Source organism: Mytilus edulis, chromosome 8 (genome assembly GCF_963676685.1).
Source record: "Mytilus edulis chromosome 8, xbMytEdul2.2, whole genome shotgun sequence".
Classification (NCBI taxonomy): Eukaryota; Metazoa; Mollusca; class Bivalvia; order Mytilida; family Mytilidae; genus Mytilus; species Mytilus edulis.
This window is the reverse complement of record NC_092351.1, coordinates 14,448,324-14,468,304: the sequence shown is the minus strand read 5'-3', so window position 1 is coordinate 14,468,304 and position 19,981 is coordinate 14,448,324. Positions and strand designations below refer to the sequence as shown.

The 19,981-nt window shown below is 33.6% G+C and overlaps 1 protein-coding gene across 4 annotated transcripts; it reads left to right on the top strand.

The window, feature by feature from the left end:
* Positions 1–2,436: 2,436 nt before the first annotated feature.
* Positions 2,437–17,053, top strand: LOC139484886 (heat shock 70 kDa protein 12A-like). 4 transcript variants are annotated; one of them, XM_071268912.1, is made up of 6 exons: positions 2,437–2,588; positions 4,432–4,478; positions 7,765–8,067; positions 10,518–10,868; positions 11,810–11,969; positions 15,923–17,053. In XM_071268912.1, the coding sequence occupies exons 2-6, from the start codon at positions 4,458–4,460 to the stop codon at positions 16,969–16,971; spliced, it is 1,884 nt and encodes a 627-aa protein (XP_071125013.1). In that variant the 5' UTR covers positions 2,437–2,588; positions 4,432–4,457; the 3' UTR covers positions 16,972–17,053. The 4 variants fall into 4 exon arrangements, with proteins under 4 accessions (XP_071125013.1, XP_071125015.1, XP_071125012.1 ...); XM_071268914.1 differs by having other exon boundaries at positions 2,508–2,620; XM_071268911.1 differs by having other exon boundaries at positions 2,514–2,588; positions 4,426–4,478.
* The last annotated feature ends 2,928 nt before the right edge of the window (positions 17,054–19,981 follow it).

Genomic DNA, 19,981 nt, shown 5'->3' with positions numbered 1-19,981 from the left:
CCATGTTTATAAATATGATAAGTGGCAGGTGAATCGGTCAATCCATATGACATCCGGTTGTATTTAAAAAGAAATCCAATTGGACCTACTGTAAATGCAGTCATTTCTTCGTGCTTTTCCAGGATCTCTACCTGATGATATTCACTTCTCATGTCTACTCAGGAAAAAAATGTACTTCCAGCTTCCTATTTTTCCATGGTACAAGTACCATGTTAGATGCGTATGGACTGTTTGATGGTCTGATGGTACTATTTGACAATAGTTGTCGAAGATGTGACATGAATTCATCGTACATAGCTGGAGAGGTTCGTCTATATCGTTGTTTAAAAGGTCTCTGGTCAATTAAATCGATGTGGTGTTAAACTTCTATGTTTTCAATATCTTTATCATTCTTTGCAAATATATTGTCAAATGAAATTATGAAACATATCACTCTTTCTAGTTGATCTTCGGTTAAGTCACTTTCTGTAATTTCCACTTGATCATTAATGATGAAGTATCTTTTAGTTGTTGTTCAATGTTGACTGCACATAAAACTGCATATAAAACAGTTTAGTTGGATGGTAATAGTTCTTGTGGTAACATTAGCAATCTGAACGTCAATCTTTCCGTTGTTCTTATATATCTATAATCCAAAAGTATCGGTTATATATCTAAACCTTTCCAGTTCGGTAGAAGTTTAGATCAGTGTAACATTGTTGCATTTGTTGTATGATATATCCTTGTCAGTGTGTCCTTCTATCGTTGTGGTTGGGTTCGGTTTGATAGTAAAATGGTCGGTTCATAGCATTTCAGACTATAGCTAATGCGTTGTTATTGCGACTAGGTTTCTCTAATTGTGAAGCATCGAAAAGTCAAGTACCAAGGTGTTGTTAAGTTGCATGACTGTACAAATCTTGTTCAATGTTGACCTTTCAATGACTCCATGATTGGTTAAAGAGTGTTAGTTCCAAGAAGCAATGGTATATGAGTGTGATAGTTGCTATCCAGTATTAATAACAGCAAACATGGATCAGTGTTGTTCTGATGTGGGAGTGTAATTTCAGTTTTTATATATCCTTCATATATGGTAGTTGTTTTCCATCAGCACATTCAATATCAAGTAGCTCGTTGATGTGTACTAAAGGTCAATCTGGTAGGTTGCTGTGGTAATATGTATGACTGATAGTAGACACAGTTGATCTTGTGTCAAGTAAAACCTTCACTGTTTTTCCATTAGGTACAATTTCAGTTTCTGTTGGCTTTACATATAATCCTGGTGGTAAACTATTAGGACCTGGTGCTGTTCCTGGTGTACATAAGTCTACTCCATAGACTTCTCGAAGTTTAAATGTTTTCCGTCTTTATAATGTTTCCCAACTTTAAGTGACCCGGTTTTTCCACATCTAAAACATCTTCGTTCATCCTGGTTGCCTGATGAAGCTTATGGTTTAGATCGGTCTTTCCATCTTTGTTGTTGTTTGCTATATCTGTTGGTGTTTGACCTTTGTAGCTCGTTTAGCCTCTGACTCGTTCTCTATAATCTGTAGGTCTTCATTCTATCAAACCCTGCGGTGAGTTGTTGAATAAGTCCTTTGGCGTTCTTCAAATTCAGATGGAAGGTTCAGATATTGCTGCAGCTTTGGGTGTTTTCCGTTCTTCACGAGATCTCTCAATATGTGTCAGTGCTATCCTCAGTTCATCAAAGTCTTTGATCGTATCGTATTTGTGCCCAGATATATAAGTTCTGTTTTCAGTCCAGACCATAGCATATATAGAATGTAGCATACTGTTGGCATCCTAGTGTTGTACCATTCCTTACTTAATTGCTTTCCAAATAATATCCAATAATCTGTTACGCCATTTAGTTACACTTTCATCATCCCCCTGTTTGGCTTTGTAAAACTTTGTCAAACACACTAAACGAATGGATAATAACTGTCATATTCATGACTTGGGACAGACATTTTCTTATGAATTAAACCTGGTTTTAATGCTAGCGTAACCGCTATACACACTATTATATGTCATTTTTTGTTCATAAGTTATATAGTCTTTAAGTACTTGCTATTTTTGTCAGATAGGTTATTTCAGACTTTCATATTTCATTTATTTTTTAAGCCTGTACCAAGTCACAAATATGACAGTTGTCATCTATTCGTTTGATGTGTTTTAGCTTTCGATTTTGCCATTGGATTACGGACTTATCTTTTTGAATTTTTCTCGGAGTATTTTTTTAAACTACAAATGTATCTGAAATATGCCATCTTTCGATGTGGAGAAATTATAATATACGGAACGGAGCAACGAACGTTATACTTTAAGAAAATACACTAGTAAATGAGAAGCGAGTAAAACAAATAAAATTACTTAATTTTAATCTTCTGTCACGTCACAGTCGTATGAACATATGTTACACAAATCGAAAATAAATAGTGTAGTTAAATTTAAATCATATATCATGTCGTATATATTGATTGCATTTAAATAGATTACATATTTAAATTGAATCTATGGGTGCATTCAACAGAAACGGAAATTGAAATAACTAGGTCTTTAAAATCTGGAAAAGGAAGTACAATACTCGTTCTACTTTCCTTCCATTGGAGGTAATTATTGTAGCTATATTAAGGTGAACTGTGTAAGTAGAATGTCATTTATGTCATTTGATCATTAATACTTACTGTACATTATTATACAAAAACCATTAAGACCATACTGTACTGCAGAAGGTCACGTGAACGATTGAGGAATTTCATTATTTAGAACAAAATAACGACTCCCTTGAATATACAGACATTAACATATATCTTCACTCTACTGACTGAAGACCCCGGTTAAGTCCGATTTATTTATTCGCTGCCTAGTACCATTTTTAAAGTTATTAATTAGTATTTTATTTTAGTATTCCCCATTCCAAGCTAAAAGACAAATTAAAAGAGTTGTTCCTGCTTTGTTTCATGAAAAAAATTACCATGATGGTATTTACAATTATTTTCCCTTACTAAGGGACAAATTCTTCTTTGAATAAAAAAAACCTTTGATTTAAACAAAAAATACTTTGAAAAAACTGATGTTAAGATGCTTCATTTCTTGATTGACAACATATATTTGTTACGTTTGGACGACGTGCACTTCAAGCACAAATTGACATTCCCATGGGAAAAAATGTGTCTCTCTTTTTCACACTTTGTTCATACGAGGCTGAGTTTATACATGAAATGATTATTAAGAAAGAAAAGAAGTTAGCAGTATGATCCTTTAAATTACTATCCGCTATATAGATAATGTTCTCTCACTAAATAATTAAAAATTTGGTGACTATGTTGAACGCATCTATCCCCTCGAACTTGAGATTAAAGATACAACAGATACAGTTAAGTCTGCCTCATTTCATATCTTGCAAATGAAAGTGAGCGTTGGTTCAACTTCCCAATTGTGAACTTTCCAATTCGCTGTATCCAATATGTAGCAAATTTCCAACAGAGACTGAATACGGAGTATATATATATCCCAGTTGATACGATATTCCAGGGCCTGTACTTTCTATCATGATTTCCTTGATAGAGGGTTTTTGGTCTGAATGAAGCTATTAATAAAAACTAAGAGTTCTAAGTGATGAAGTTAAAATCATCCATTCGTAAGTTTTACGGACTCAACGCATCACGACTTGGTTAACCATTCTTGAATATCCGTTTCACAGATGATAGCGGATATTTTTCTTATTGTCGTAACTACAATACCTTCTCATTTCCCTAAATCATTTTCGTTTCATAGATGATAACGGATGTGTTCTTTATTGTTTTAACTACAATACCGTCCCATTTCTTAAATGTGACTTATCGGTTTAGATCTAGTATCAGGTGTGTACTCGCATGCGCAACACGACTGGTGACACATGTGGAGCAAGCTACCGGCCTTACGAAGCACCTAAGATCACCCCCAGTTTTTGGTAGAGATCGTGTCACTAAGTCTTAAGTTTCCTATGTTGTATATTGTGTACTATTGTTTGTCTGTTTGACTTTCCTTTTTTAGCCATGTCGTTGTTAGTTTATTTTCCACTAATGCATATAAGTTTAAATGTCCTTTTTGGTATCTTTCACCTCTCATTAACAGTTTATTGCGTACGTAGAAATTGACTATTTAAGAACCATGAGCATTTTTCAGCAAATAATATATCCAAGCCAGGATAATGTATCCAATATTTTATACCATTTCAAAAGTATTTTTTTCTAATTCCAAACCAATGTTTTGTAAGTCTTAATTTTGTTAATGAGGAAATAAAACTTCAATTGAATATTTCAAGGTTTTGTGATTTGTGAATTAGATGGCTCTTAATTGATGTCTCAGAGGAAACCAGCAGTACTTTGCGCGTGTTGTGTAAAATGTATAAGCCTTGTGACTATCAGGAAATGTTACAATAGCATTTTCCATAAACGTTTACAGTTTCAGATAAAAATCAGACTATGACCTAACAAATGGCAACTGTAGCATCTAAAGTAAGTTGTGTATCAATTTTTCTTCAGCTCAAAGTTGTGTGGCAATTTTTATAGTTCTGCCAGGAACACGGGTGTCATTCGGTTTATCGAGGGAAATGATCGTGAAAGAATATCTAACGGCGGTCAAGTATTGAGAGACGATCGTGAAAGCTCTGGTAACGGATCGTGAAAGACATTTAATGTAAATTCTAGTTCAGAATCTTTGAAAAAACGCTTAATTTTCAAAACGCGGAACAAATCCGAACAAAAAATTATGTCTGTCAAAATGGTTTAACTTCCCCAACATAACTGTGAAATAAGATAAAGAAAATATCCAATACTTTATGAAAAAACACAAAAGGCGCAATGAATGTCTATGAAATTAATTACAAATAATACGCTTTTTGTACCAATAATGGTCATATTTCAGTTTATCATGATATATTTGAAACTTACTCTTTGGTGTATCTGATAGTATAGTAAAATTAAAGTATGTTCTTCCCTTAAAAGCATTAATTTGTATATGAAAAGCTTGAATTTGTTGAATTTCCATCAAACTTGATCGTGAAAGATCAGGCAACGCATTATTTTGATCGTGAAAGATAATGCGTGACCAGGGTTAATACTAGTAGTCAGAAATCAGTATTTTTTTATCATTTGATAAACTTACAACTGGTTGAAGCCTGTATCTATTTTGATAAGGATGATCATTAAAGCTAATATTTTTTCCATTCAACACTTTACATCGAAAGTTAAAAAAAAACCAAATACGTGTCTAAATAAGTGTGAAAGATTCAGCTCTGAGAATCGGTCAAGTGCAATATAGGCAGACCGAAACTATTTAGCCAATAATATGGATATGCAAAAATGATATCCATCAAACAAACAATTACAGCAAAACAGCATCTTTCATGAGTAATTTGATATTGAACGATAACCAACATTTTGTGCAACAGTACTTTCTTTAGTTCTTGATATACAACGCAGATGTGGATTGCTTTGACTATATACTACAGACTATAGAATACCAGAGCGCAAATCCTGTAATGTCTCGTCTGCTTTACTTATCATAGTATATTTGTTGAACGTCTATAATATCAAGGGTTTTACTAGAAGTGTCAAATGCGCTTAAGATTGTCAATGGTTCATAAAAAGAGTGCAAGGTCAGATGAACCATGCCATACAGATCTCTACAAATATCCCGTACACCAAATAAATGTGTTCCGATCCTTACAGTGCCTAAGAAACTGACAAATGTAAAAGTTATGCCTTGGACAATTAATTCGGAACATAAGGTCAAAAGTATATGAACCCTGACCGACAGCCAGACATAGACATCTTACTATCATTCAATATATCAAATACAATTGCCGTCACCATGGTCATATATGAAACATGCAGACAAACATGTACAAAAAAAATGTACATAAAATACCTTGGCGCTATAGCATACAGATATATATGCAAAAGGCTACACAACATAAAACGAACATTGCCGAATTATGATGCATGATAATGAGTTCTATGTCATTTGAAATCTTGCAGAAGTCGAAAATTTACAACTTACAATCATAATAACAGACAGTTATCCTAAAGCTTAACGAATCCGCGATACGGACTTGACCACAAAACTGAATCTTCAGGTAGCATTACACAGTTAGGAAAACAACTTAAAATTGACACTCATAATTTACCCTCTTTCCCCTCCTAAAGCTTTTTATGTGTGTTATACATGTATATATTTATAGAAAGAAAATCTTCCATAGATTTGATTTCTAATGGTCATAATGGTGAAATATAATCCCTTTTGGGTATAACCATGACAACAATCTGCATTTCTTAGATACAAAATATAGCAAAAAAGGGGGTTGAACATGTCACAAAAGTCTCCAAAATTTGGTCTAAAGGAAAATTTCAATCAATTACAGTGATACCTTTCCTGAATCCATAGGTTTATATCTATCAAGTGGTCTAAAAAAAATCATATGCATTTCTGCTCGTTTTTTCATAAATTGAATTTGAAATGCTTAAACCTATTGAGGATGTTGACCTATCTAGCTTTTCTTAATACCAATAACAAACATTAATTATTATATAGTTGAAGAAAATTTGAACGTCTTCGTAGCATCAGATCTTTCACGATCGTTTTCACGATCTTCAAAAATGAGGTACGTGATCTTTCACGATCCGAAAAATCAATTTTTGTGTAAATAGTTCTTTATTTACCAAGTTTCAGATTATGTTTATACAAAATAACTATGAGAACCGTTTGATTAATTCAAATAGAATGTCCTTATTTGGATAAAAGTCGTTTTTCTAGTCGAATTTGTGAAAAAATCATGTTTGTTTACATTTTTTATGTCATTGAAATGTCGAGAAGCAATTTGCCTTTTATTGTTTTGTAATAACTATGTACTTTTAAAACTGGATATACTCACATACTGATCATAATGTTGAACCATTTTGACAGACAATTTTATTTTGTCGTAAATTTGTCTGTGTAATTAATTAAATTAAAATATTTATTGACCTTTCATATGTCTTCTCGATTAAATGTCTTTCACGATCCGTTACCAGAACTTTCACGATCGTCTCTCAATACTTGACCGCCGTTAGATATTCTTTCACGATCATTTCTCTCGATAAACCGAATGACACCCGTGAGGAAGTGACCGGGAAATATAGTGTTACGAATGTTCGTCAGTAAGTGGCCGTGGAATATAGAGTTAACAATAACCGTCATTCTGAATATAGTTTTTGGTTTAAAATGGTGACTAGCAGATTGAGTATGCTGTTCGTTTGAGTGACCGACTTTTAGCAGAATTACGGACTTCTAAAGCTTCAATTTTACATTTTTCTAATCTAAATTTTGAAACACATGAATATCTGCAGCTAAGAGTTGACAGGGTAATTGATGACTTGCATATAAGAGTGACAATATATGGTATGATTGCCTAACTCTCTACCATGGTCCAAAATGTAGAAGAGGTTTTCCTTTTGTTCCAATTGGCCGAAAGTTTGCGATAACGTTACATGCTGGTACCAGGTCGTACTGTTTAATATAACGCATTTTTAATTCATGATTGACCTCAGTTAAAGAAATATTTTGCCGATATCTCTTAATAATTCATCAAATTCTTAATCTTTTGACGATCTTTTTATGATAAAAGTAGCAGTTGGATTCGTTATATGCATAATAAATTCCTTTTAAGTTAAGATTTGCTTTTAATTAATGTTTGTTTGATTATCGTTTAGTTATATTGTGTATGTATTGTCCCAAAAAGTATAAAATATTTTCATAATTCAGAAACTCGTGGTTGCTGCCATCGATTTTGGAACCACTTTTTCTGGATATGCTTACTGTAGCCAGCACGATTATGATAAATACCTTCAAGGAAAAGAAGAACAACCGAGAATCAAATGTAAAACATTGTCGACTGAAGGAGGAATGACTCCCAAAGCTCCCACTTGTGTTTTATTTCGTCCTAACGAAACGTTCCATAGTTTTGGATACGAGGCACAGACTTACTACAGGGACCATCTTCAAAGGGGAGATTTAATTACATGGTTTTACTTTGAAAACTTCAAGATGATGTTGTATAAAGAGAAGGTATGTTTTTGTATATACAAGCAGTTCCATTTTTTTTTTTAAATCAAATTTTATGACCGCATCGACAAGTTGTCTGCAGGAAACGTGGCTCGACCAACCCCAACAACTGCTGTTTCTCTACTAAACTGCAGAACTACAGAAACGTGGGAGTAATAAGTATTTAAATAACTCGTAGTGGAACTTTTGTGTCAAGGCACGGATGACATGTCTTCCTGTCTTTTATAAAGCAGGGTTTTGTTAATATGTTTATTTTAACTTATTCAACTTCATAGGCCTTGCTATACACGTGTTACTTTCATTGAGTGTTCAGCATGGCTTAATTTCCTAACAAAACTTGGCAGCTGATAGCGATATGTCTTGTAATTCATTCAAAAAGGTAATGACCTGGACAAACTTCTATTTGATTGAGAATTACAAGAGCCGATGTATAAATTTGCCCCTGTAAATCGCATGTAACATGGAGAAGATTAACAAGTTATTGTTCATTCGTGTATCATATATAGATATAGGAAGATGTGCTATGAGTGCCAATGAGACAATTTTCCATCTAAGTCACAATCTATAAAAGTAATCCATTATAGGTCAAAGTACGGTCGTCAATACGAAGCATTGGCTCACATCGAACAGCAACTACGAAGGTCCCCCAAAAAATAATGTAAAACCATTTAAAACAGGAAAAACAATGGTCGTATCTATTTAAAAAAAACGAGAAACGAAAAACACTCATGAACCATATCAATAAACGACAACTATTGAACATCAGATTCCTAACTTAGGACAGGTGCAACCAATGGTCATTTTGTTTAGTTTCTTTTCTTACCTTTTCTGACATCGGACTCAATAAACTCATCATAGATACCAAGACTAAATTTTGTATATACGCCAGACGCGCGTTCGTCTACAAAAGACTCATCAGTGACGCTCGAATCCAAAAAAGTTAAAAAGGCCAAATAAAGTACGAATTTGAATAGCATTAAGGACCAAAATTCCTAAAAGTTATGCCAAATACATCTAAGGTAATCTATGCTTGAGGTAGAAAAGCCTTAGTTTTTCAAAAATTCAAATTTTGTAAACAGTTAATTTATAAATATAACCATATCAATGATAATTCATGTCAGCACAAAAAGTGCCGACTTCTGGGCTGGTGATACCCTCGCGGAAATAAATCTCCACCAGCAGTGGCATCGACCCAGTGGCTGTAAATAAACTCATCATAGATACCAGGACTAAATTTTGTATATACGTCAGACGCGCGTTTCGTCTACAAAAGACTCATCAGTGACGCTCGAATCCAAAAAAGTTAAAAAGGCCAAATAAAGTACGAAGTTGAAGAGCATTAAGGACCAAAATTCCTAAAAGTTATGCCAAATACAGCTAAGGTAATCTATGCCTGAGGAAGAAGAGCCTTAGTTTTTCAAAAATTCAAAATTTTGTAAACAGTTAATTTATAAATATAACCATATCAATGATAATTCATGTCAGCACAAAAAGTGCCGACTTCTGGGCTGGTGATACCCTCGCGGAAATAAATCTCCACCAGCAGAGACATCGACCCAGTGGCTGTAAATAAACTCATCATAGATACCAGGACTAAATTTTGTATATACGCCAGACGCGCGTTTCGTTTACAAAAGACTCATCAGTGACGCTCGAATCCAAAAAAGTTAAAAAGGCAAAATTAAGTACGAAGTTAAAGAGCATTAAGGACCAAAATTCCTAAAAGTTATGCCAAATACAGCTAAGGTAATCTATGCCTGAGGTAGAAAAGCCTTAGTTTTTCAAAAATTCAAAATTTTGAAAACAGTTAATTTATAAATATAACCATATCAATAATTTACCCTCGGGGAAATAAATCTCCACCAGCAGTGGCATCGACCAATTCAAGTGGTTGTAAATAAACTCATCATAGATACCAGGACTAAATTTTGTATATACGCCAGACGCACGTTTACTGAATTTTACTGTACGTATTGCATTGCGTTTGTTTATTCTACATTGGCTAGAGGTATATATGGGGAGGGTTGAGATCTCAAAAAAACATGTTTAATCCCGCCGCATTTTCGCGCCTGCTTTAAGTCAGAAGCCTCTTGACTTTGTTAGTCTTATTTGATTTTTAATTTTAGTTTCTTTAATATATTTCGAAGTTTAGTATAAATAAAGGCAACAGTAGTTTACCGCTGTTCAAAACTCGTAAATCTATGGACAAAAAACAAAATGACGTGCATTATCAATGAATTAGTAGTACACATTTTTGTTTAGATGCCAGCTGAAGCACGCCTTGATTGTGATGTATAATAACTGAAAAATTTTGAAAGCATCAATATCTTGCAAAAAAAAAAAAAATTGAACTTGGTTTTGTTTAATGTATACATGTACAGAGTATACTCAGGCAATGAAATGCATTATTGCTTGTGTTTCCTCGTTTTTTCGTACTTTCCTTTTAATTTCAGGCCCAATTAACTAAAGATACTTGGCTGGAAGAGTCAATAAATATTGAGGGAATTACGCCTAAGCGAATGAAAGCAGTTACAGTCTTTGCAGCAATAATTGAGTACTTTAAAGGACAGATTCTGAAAGCCTTACAGACGAGTCATGGAGATAAGGTGAATCCAAAGACGGAAACAAAAACTGCCTTACAGACGAGTCATGATGAGACGATGACTTCAAAGACGGAAACAAAAACTGACAGCTCTTCGAAGAAAACTGACACATTCACTAATGACGATTTTCACTGGGTTCTCACAGTTCCGGCTATATGGGACTTAAAGGCAAAACAATTTATGCGCGATGCTGCTGAAAAGGTACATGTATAAACGTATACTAGAGTTACGCGATATAATGTTTCTGGAACAACAATCTTTACATACGGTCGAGTTCAAAAGTTTTAAAAACCAAAAATATAAAACGTACAGAGCATAAAGTTCACAAAGGGCCTTTGTTTTAAGATCTGTTTAAACCGTCTTCAAACTCCTATTAATACAATTACAAACTGTTATAGGATGTTTTATCGGTGTATCTCCACATGTATACTTTCACCAATTACTCTCCTAGTAGTAGATATGCCGTCTCACTCAACTGATTTGATGTGACTTGGTTTCATTTATCGATCGTTCTAGACAACGAAAATGGGAAATGAACAAGAACAAAATGGAAGAAAAAATACTGCTTCGAATTATTGATTTAATGTTTTTCGAGTCTCTTTTCACATCAATAGTTAAACGTAATCCGAACGCAATTGATCAGAACAACAATCTTTTTTCCACAGAAAACGCCAATTTTCGAGAAAATATTCAAATTCGGAGATCGTTATCCATCCTTGTCTTATACGTTTTCGCGCATGATTAGTCGACGTACTGCCCGTGAAATTTTAAAACTCTTTGTTTCAAAACTTACTCAATTGTACCGCGATTTCGCGGGTATCTTCTAGTATTATATAAAAAAAAGTATGACATCTGAGACAGAGTGGAGCCTGAATTGTATGACCGGGACAATATAATTAGAACATTTGTTCAACTCGGTTGAATAGCCCAGGTGGTCGTGTGGTTAGCGGGACGGCTGCAGTGCAGGCGATTTGGTGTCACGATATCACATTAGCATGGGTTCGAATCCCGGCGAGAGAAAAACAAAAATTTGCGAAAGCAGTGTAAAAACATTAATGTAAGCCTTTTTGTACAATTGTTTTCTTTTATACTATTTTTTTTTCTTTCGCACTGAAATCGGTATTGTGTATTTTTCTTTATAGGCAGGGATTTCAAAGGAACAATTATCCCTTGCTCTGGAACCAGAAGCTGCTTCTGTACACTGTAGAAAACAACCAGTCACTGTAAAAGAACAACCTTGTGGTAACAAAGCCATTGCAAGTTTGGAAGAGGGTAATCAATATATGGTTTTTGATCAAGGAGGTATGTATGTATTCTAAAATTACTAATAATTTCTACTGAATGATAAGATAACACAGTCACTGAAGCTAGATTTACGTGCTATAATTATATTCGCGCTCTGGAAAGGGTGGGGGTTTACTTGTTTACGTTTCTCCGGCATTCTGTCTGCAAGCTCAACTTGTTTACCTAAACAATAAACCTGCATATATTTAAGAAATAATTGATGCAAGCTATACTTTATTGTAGTTTTAACATGGGTAGGCATTATATTCGTGATTATTTTTGCCCGAGCGATAATGAGGGCTTAAATAACACGAATACAATGCATAACCCATGTTAAAACTAAAATAAAGTATAGCTTGCATCAACTATTTCGATTCTGATTAGGGCAATTAAGGTAATTTCTATGTCCGAAGTGTATAGGTGTAGATCGTTTGTGTAGGCTTTTCCATGAACCTCCCGTTTTTGTTTGTAAATAAAGCAAACGACTGGCAGTGTGATTTTTAGAGGGAAGAGTTTTGAACAGCCATCATGAACGGTTGTCGTATCTATGTCAAATATGTCAATTTTGAATTGCAACACATTACAATCATGATAAATGAATTAGTAACAACATGTGCATCATTTAAGAGTTTTGAAGTGTTTTAATTAAATGCAGGCCAATTTGATAAAATTCATCATTCTGCAGTAGTCAATATACGCATGTTCAAACAAATTTTATTGAATTTAGAGCTTGTGTTTATTCACAAAGCGAGGAAGCACGTCATATTAGAATTATATATATATTCCACGCGTAATTCCTTCCATAGTTTTGTTTTATTCATGGTAGGCTAAAAGCTCATATTAGTTATATGAAAGGAATGTATATCGCACAGACTGAGAAATGAACAGCCGAAATGTAGAACTTTTGATATCAAACGTACATAAATGTAATATATATGTGCTTATTATCAGTCTAAGCCAGATATCGCTACATCCTTAGATTTGCTAATGGAATGAAGAAGTAGAATAAACGCCAGCTCAAAATCAGCCATAATTATTGTTTGGGACTTTCATTTAGGAAACATCAAGTGTAATCCCTGAAAAAAAGAAAAAAACAAGATCAGCAATTTTTAGACATAATAAATGACCATAGTTACATTAACGCAAGAGGTAAACATACCAACTCTAAATGATAAAATGTTCGATCTTGTGTTAACAAATTATCCTGCCATTATTGAAAGAAACTGAAAGCATGCCATCATTGGTAGAGGCAGACCATGATATTGTTTATATATAGGATGTTTACTATCATCAAAAAGATGCCAAACCAAGCTACGTAAAGTCCATAAATATAAAAATGCAAACTGGCAAAAAATAAAAGAGGATATAGATCGAAATATATCAAGAGATCATACATAAAAAGGATACAAATAGACTTTGGTTGAGTTTTAAAAATTCTTTACAAAACACTATCGCTGAGAACATACCACAGAAAATGAAGAGACACAGCAAAATCTAACATGGATAACAGACAATCTTAGAAGACAAATAAAAAGAACAAGAAAAATATCAAAATTATAAAGGAAATGAAAACAAGACCAACTTAAAACATTAAAACATGAAATACAAAAACAACCAAGAACATCTTATTGGAATTGAATATGATATGAAGTAAACCAGTTGATCACAACACTACTACTAAGAGGTTCTTCAAAAAAGCTTATCTGTTATATAAAAACACAAAGGTCTGAAAGGCTCACTTACATCTGATTAAAAGCAAAAGTTAATATTTCAAATGAACAGTTCAAAAAAGCATTCACACCTGTAACAGAGGATCCAATACGAGATAAGGGCGTCAGTAAACATCCATAGAGGCCTGATATTAAAATACAAAAACAAGGCATATACACGCTTCTAAACCATTTTTCAACAACATCTATATCAACAAAGCAGCTGGGCTGATCTCATCCATGGAAATATTTTAAAACAGTGTAAGACATCTATCATTCCCATCTTGTCAATCATATTCCAAAAATCACTGAACTCACTTGCTTCACGCAAATGTATTATCAGCATTCAAAAAGGTTACAAACACGATCTTATCAACTGTCGCCCTATATCATTGACGTGCATCTGCTGCAAACTATTTGCACATTGTCATATAATGAAACATGCAAATTCGAATAATAAAAACATCCAAACAGACATCATAAAAATATTTGCAAAAGCATATGACAAAGTTTCACACCACCATCTCATGTATGAAATTAGTTTCTATGGTATAAATTGCAATACATTACATTGGATTCAAGAAGGATTTTTTAACCAGCAGAACACAAACAGTAGTCCTTGAAGGTGAAACATCAAATAATATTTGATGAATAATATTTGTATCAACATTATATTTCTGTAACATCTGGAGTTCCTCAAGGCACAGTGCTTGGTCTACTTTTTTTCTAAATATTTATAAATGATTTGGGAGAATATGTTGAACATAGCACATTAAGATTATTCGCAGATGACCGCATTATTCATAGGGAAATCAAAAACAAACCAGATGACACATATAAATTACAGTCTGACACTTAAAAGCGGCCGACAGATTGGAGCAGGACAAGTTTATGCACTTTCACCCTGATAAATACAACATTCTCAGTGTAACTCAAAAACGTAAACCTTTAGACTTCACTTACAAATTACACAATCACTCTCTAGAAAAAGTTGACTCTCTAAAATATCAAGGCCTAACTCTTCACTTCAACCAAAATTAAAATGCGATAAACATATTGATAACATGACACCAAAGCAAATCAGTCTTTTGTATTCATTTGTAGAAACCTTAAAATAGCCTCCCCTAAAGTTAAAGATCATGCATTTAAAGCTCTTGTCTGATCAAAATTAGAGTACTGCTCAATTGTTCGGGAGAGCCGTGGTGTAGTGGTTAGTGCATCGGACTACTAACACAAAGGTCCCGGTTCGATTCCCGTTTGGGTTGAAAATTTCAGGAAATCAGTTTTCGGCTCTCCCTTGACACCATCTGCGAGTATGGTCTTGAGAAAACGATGATAGTCCGTCGGAAGGGGACGATAAATGGCTGACCCGTGTTAAGAGAGAGCCATATCTCTTGCACGATAAAGACACCCTTGTAGATTTCGAAAAATAGTAGGATAATGCCGCTACAAGGCAGCACTCGCACCCGCAAAGTGGAAAGGGATTACTATAAGTTGCAAAACTTGTTTCCCATTCCACTATAAATAAATATGTTTAAACTAATTGTTTGGGACCCACATCAAAAACAGCTAATTTTACAAATTGAAAAAGTTCAGTGAATGGCAGCTCGCTTCTTATGCAACCGTTTTTATAACACCAGCTCAGTTACTGAAATGATGACAGCTTAAATTGGTACCCACTTGAAATTAGGCGTTTACGATACAGACTTGTCTTCTTTAACAAAACTACAAAAATTGGTGCAGTACCTACATTTAACCTTTTGGTCTCATTAGACAATAGAACGAGACATAGCAATTCACACCTATTTAGGCAAATACAAACATCTAAAGACGGTTAAAAATATTCATTTTATCCACGTACAGTTGTAAATTGAAATCATCTGCCATAACAAACAGTATCATATAATCTGGGACTATGATACTAACAGTCCCAGATATAATACACTACAGGAATTCAAAAGTACAATCCCAGAATCTGCTCTCATCTCTATATTCTATTCATAACTATTTCGTTATCCAATGTATATAGTTCTATTTAAGAGTATTTTTTTTAAATGTACATACATTATTTTGATTTTTCATTTTGTTTCTTTTATTTTTCTTTCTATAATGTAAATTATAAAATGTTTAGTTGACGCCCGGTGAATATTCTTCTAGGATCGCTAGAAAGAAATGTAAAGCCATAAGTGATGCAGATTATTTGAGAGTACAGAAATGAAACCATTAATGGTATTATAATTGACCAATGTCTTTTTTTTTCAGGAGGAACAACAGATATAACTGTTCATGAGGTTACTGGGCCTAACTCTGTTAAAGAGATACATCAAGCGTGTGGAGGTTATTGGGGTGGAAATACAGTCAACGGAGAGTTTTACAAGTTTCTAGTTAAACTGTTTGGCGGTTTTGTCATTAATGATGTTAAGAAGAACCATCCTGCCGATTACTTTGAGCTGATGCACAATTTTGAACGTAACAAAACAAGTTTTAAAGAAGACACAGATCAAGTGACTATCCGAATTCCCGTTGCATGGCTTGACACATACAAGGAAAGTACTAAGCAAAAGTTGAAAGATGTAATACCACAGACGAGATTTAATAACAAGATTCAACTTTCAAATGACAAAATGAGAATCAAACACTCCCTTTTCCGCTCGTTCTTTGATTATTCAATAACTAATGTTACAAATGAACTTGATAAATTATTCCAAAAAAAAGAGCTTTCCGATGTTCATACATTATTAGCAGTTGGAGGATTTTCGGAGTCGTCTGTTTTGATAGATGCCGTTAAACAAAAACTGGGTGAAAAGGTAGACGTTATCGTTCTAAGAGACCCCGGATTGGCTGTTCTTAAAGGAGCAGTTATGTTTGGATTTGAACCAGGAACAATTGAGTCACGTGTTTCGAGATATACATATGGTGTTGCAATGCAAAGGCACTATATAGATGGCGTTGATGATGCATCGAAGCGTCCTAGATATGGCAGTCTTATAGATGATGTTTTTGATATTCATGTCAAGAAAGGACAAGTGGTAGAAATTGGACATTTTGAACCAGAGCACACCTACTTCCCTGTTGTAGACGATCAAAAATGTGCTCATTTCGAATTCTTTGCATCAGAAGAAAAGGACCCTAAATATACAACAGAAAAAGATTGTAGTATGTTAGGGGTACTCAGCGTCGATCTTACAAGAAAGGATTCAAAAGATGGAGAGCTTTCATTGAAAATTAATGCTAGTGGCACTGAAATAATAGCAGTTGTAAAAGAAAAGGCCACTAAAAATGAATACAGAGCTTACTTCTGTTTATTTTAACTGTTGTAGAATTATTATAATTATTCTTAGAGTGCTAATTTCTCTATGAATCAAAAATTTAGTAAATGGAATCGAACTAGAAGTCGCGTATTTCTGAATAAAACACGTATACACGGACTTAAAATACATACATAGAGTATTATATTTACAAAAAACAAAAAGATTTATTGGTTTTATTTGGAGGTTGGTTTTTTTTTTGTTGTTTTACTTTTTATAGTTATTTGTCTCCAATTTCTCTCTCAAATGGGAATGACTAATCCCCCGCAAGAAACATACGTTTTGCAAAGGGATGTTAAATACACAGATACGTTGAATTTGGTCGAAATAGCGAATGTTTATATGATGCCTTATGTTTAGTTTATGTCACGCTCTCTTCCCGTGCAATAACTTGTAGTAGGTTGACTGTGACAAGACACATCTATGCCGCTATCCAAAAAACCTTCATGATTTGCAGTGGCTGTTTTTAAATTATACCGCATTTCATTTATATGTAAAAAAAAGTTACTTTAAATTTAGTGTTGACACATATACAGTATATGAATGTGATTTAGAAAATTTGGAATTTTTACTTCAAAAAATTATTTCTCGTCCCTGAATATGCATGAAATATTTGCCACCGTATCTTATATTTATTAGATTGTTTCTCGTCCCTGAATATGCAAGAAATATTTGCAACTGTATTTTATATTTGTTAGATTGTTTCTTGTCCCGGAAAAGGAATGAAATATTTGCCACTGAACTTTGTTATAAAAAAACTTCCTTTCAATCACACTTGCATTTTTCACTTGTTTATTTCCTGCTTTTACTTTGATATGCATTTATTAAAAAAAAGCTTTTATGCAATTTTAACCCAAATAATTTCTCAAGTTCAAAACTTTCAAAAAATTCAAACAAGAATTCTAAACTATATCCGAGAATTTCAACGATCAAAACACATTGAACTTACTTTTTATGTTTATTTTTATCAGATTATGTTGAAGAGAAGGGTATAAGAATAACTATGTTTTGATAGGCTTTATTGCAATATTGAATAATTCAATTTTTAAAATTAAAGGTAAATTTGTTCGATAAGGCTAATTTACTAGCAGCACATTTTCTAGAAGAAGATATTTAAGTGGATTCAAAATGAGTTATGTGTTTTCATTAATCAATGCATATGTAAAGTTAGGACACTGTCGTTCTCACTTAATGCTTTGTGAGGGAAATTTTCAGTCTCGAATTAATGGTTTTCCGTTGTTTTTTTTTCTAAATAAAAGTTTAAAGATTTTTTATTTCTTTATATAACATTTCAATGCTATACATAATCATTCAAACACAACATTGTCAGCTGGCACCATACAATAGTTTTTATTTAAATCGTTATTTGTACATTGTATCTTAGTGTCATTCATGTTAGTAGCAGATATTAAGTTGATTATGATTTCACATCCTCGGTGGTGATTACTCAACAAAAACTTACTTTTGATCTCTGAACTTATTCGATACTTCAAATGTTATTTCTTCAGTCTGCATATGTATAGAAGTCAGCTAAAAACAGTGAAGAAGGAACATAAGGGTTGAAGTCATAAAACTTTGCTCAGTGCTCAGAGCACAAAAAGCATGCCCTCGTGAGCTAAAAACAGTGAAGAAGAAACATAAGGGGTTAAAGTCATAAAACTTTGCTCAGTGCTCAGAGCACAAAAATCATGCCCTCGTGAGCTAAAAACAGTGAAGAAGGAACATAAGGGTTGAAGTCATAAAACTTTGCTCAGAGCACAAAAATCATGCCCTCGTGAGCTAAAAACAGTGAAGAAGGAACACAAGGGTTGAAGTCATAAAACTTTGCTCAGAGCTCAGAGCACAAAAATCATGCTCGAAACCATCATTTTGATTAGTTGATTTAAGAGTATGAGTACAAAAAACTGACTCTTAAGTTTTAGGACTTCAAGGCCTGATTACTAACCCTTTAAGATAAACTGGGGTTTCTCATTTTTGCAGTTTGTATTACCAATATTCTATTTAGTTTACAATAAAGATATTTGTTTTTACCGCAATGGTGTTGGTTGGTTCGACTTGTCTAGCGTCTTTACATATTAGTAAGAAAAGGGGAAACAACTCTCAGAACAATTACCTACTTTTGAATGACGCCATTGACTGTCATTTCTGTTAGTCTAGAAAAAATAATTTATTACTCAAATTCGACGTAAAATATCATCTGATTCAGAAGCATTTTAGTTTAAATCTGGATGAAGTGTTAAAATTCTAAATTAAACAATATTTGGCATAAATTTTACTTTTTAATAATGTATGGAAGCTCTAGTATTGTGAATTCTGCAGTTGTTAAAAGAGGGACGAAAGATACCGGAGGAACAGTCAAACTCATAGATTGAAAATAAACTGGCAACACCATGGCTAAAAATACAAAGACAGAAAAAACAAATAATAGTACAGACTACACAACATAAATAACTAAAGACTAAGCAACACACATCGAACTTCTCATTTGTTTAATTGCAAAACAATAACACTATTTCATAACTACATTCATATTAGGCAATATGTTATGGTATATATTAATGGTCGAGGATGGTCGATGCAAAACTTTCCCTCATAAAACATGCGTATAAAATTGTCAAAATTGTAATAAAGTTGTGTTCGAAAGCAATAAAAGCGTCTAATAAAAACGATCAGCAAATATGAACTTATTAGATACAACGACCAAAGCCCATACCTCATAGTAAACTTTGAGAGATTCCTAAATGGCAATGAAAAAAAATCAAACGAGAAATTCAACAGCCTGATTCATGTAAAATGACGCAGACAACATCTCAATTACAGGTTCCTGTCATTGGACAAGCAAAACAAGAATGTGGCGGTGTTGCACATTTATGCTTGTGCCAATCCCTCTACCCTGACCTTTGACAGTGGTGTAACGCAACATCATAAGCATAAGAACACACAATAAAACTCAGTTATAAGGGGCTTATTTCATCGAATCTATCAGAACAAAACACACAATTATACATCTAAG

What these genes read in the sequence shown, in the direction of transcription:
- LOC139484886 (XM_071268912.1), top strand. Translation starts at nt 4,458, where the DNA reads ATGGCAACTGTAGCATCTAAA. An exon ending in TGATGTTGTATAAAGAGAAG is followed by an intron (nt 8,068 to 10,517) that starts GTATGTTTTTGT and finishes TTTTAATTTCAG; the next exon opens with GCCCAATTAACTAAAGATAC. An exon ending in TGCGCGATGCTGCTGAAAAG is followed by an intron (nt 10,869 to 11,809) that starts GTACATGTATAA and finishes TTTTCTTTATAG; the next exon opens with GCAGGGATTTCAAAGGAACA.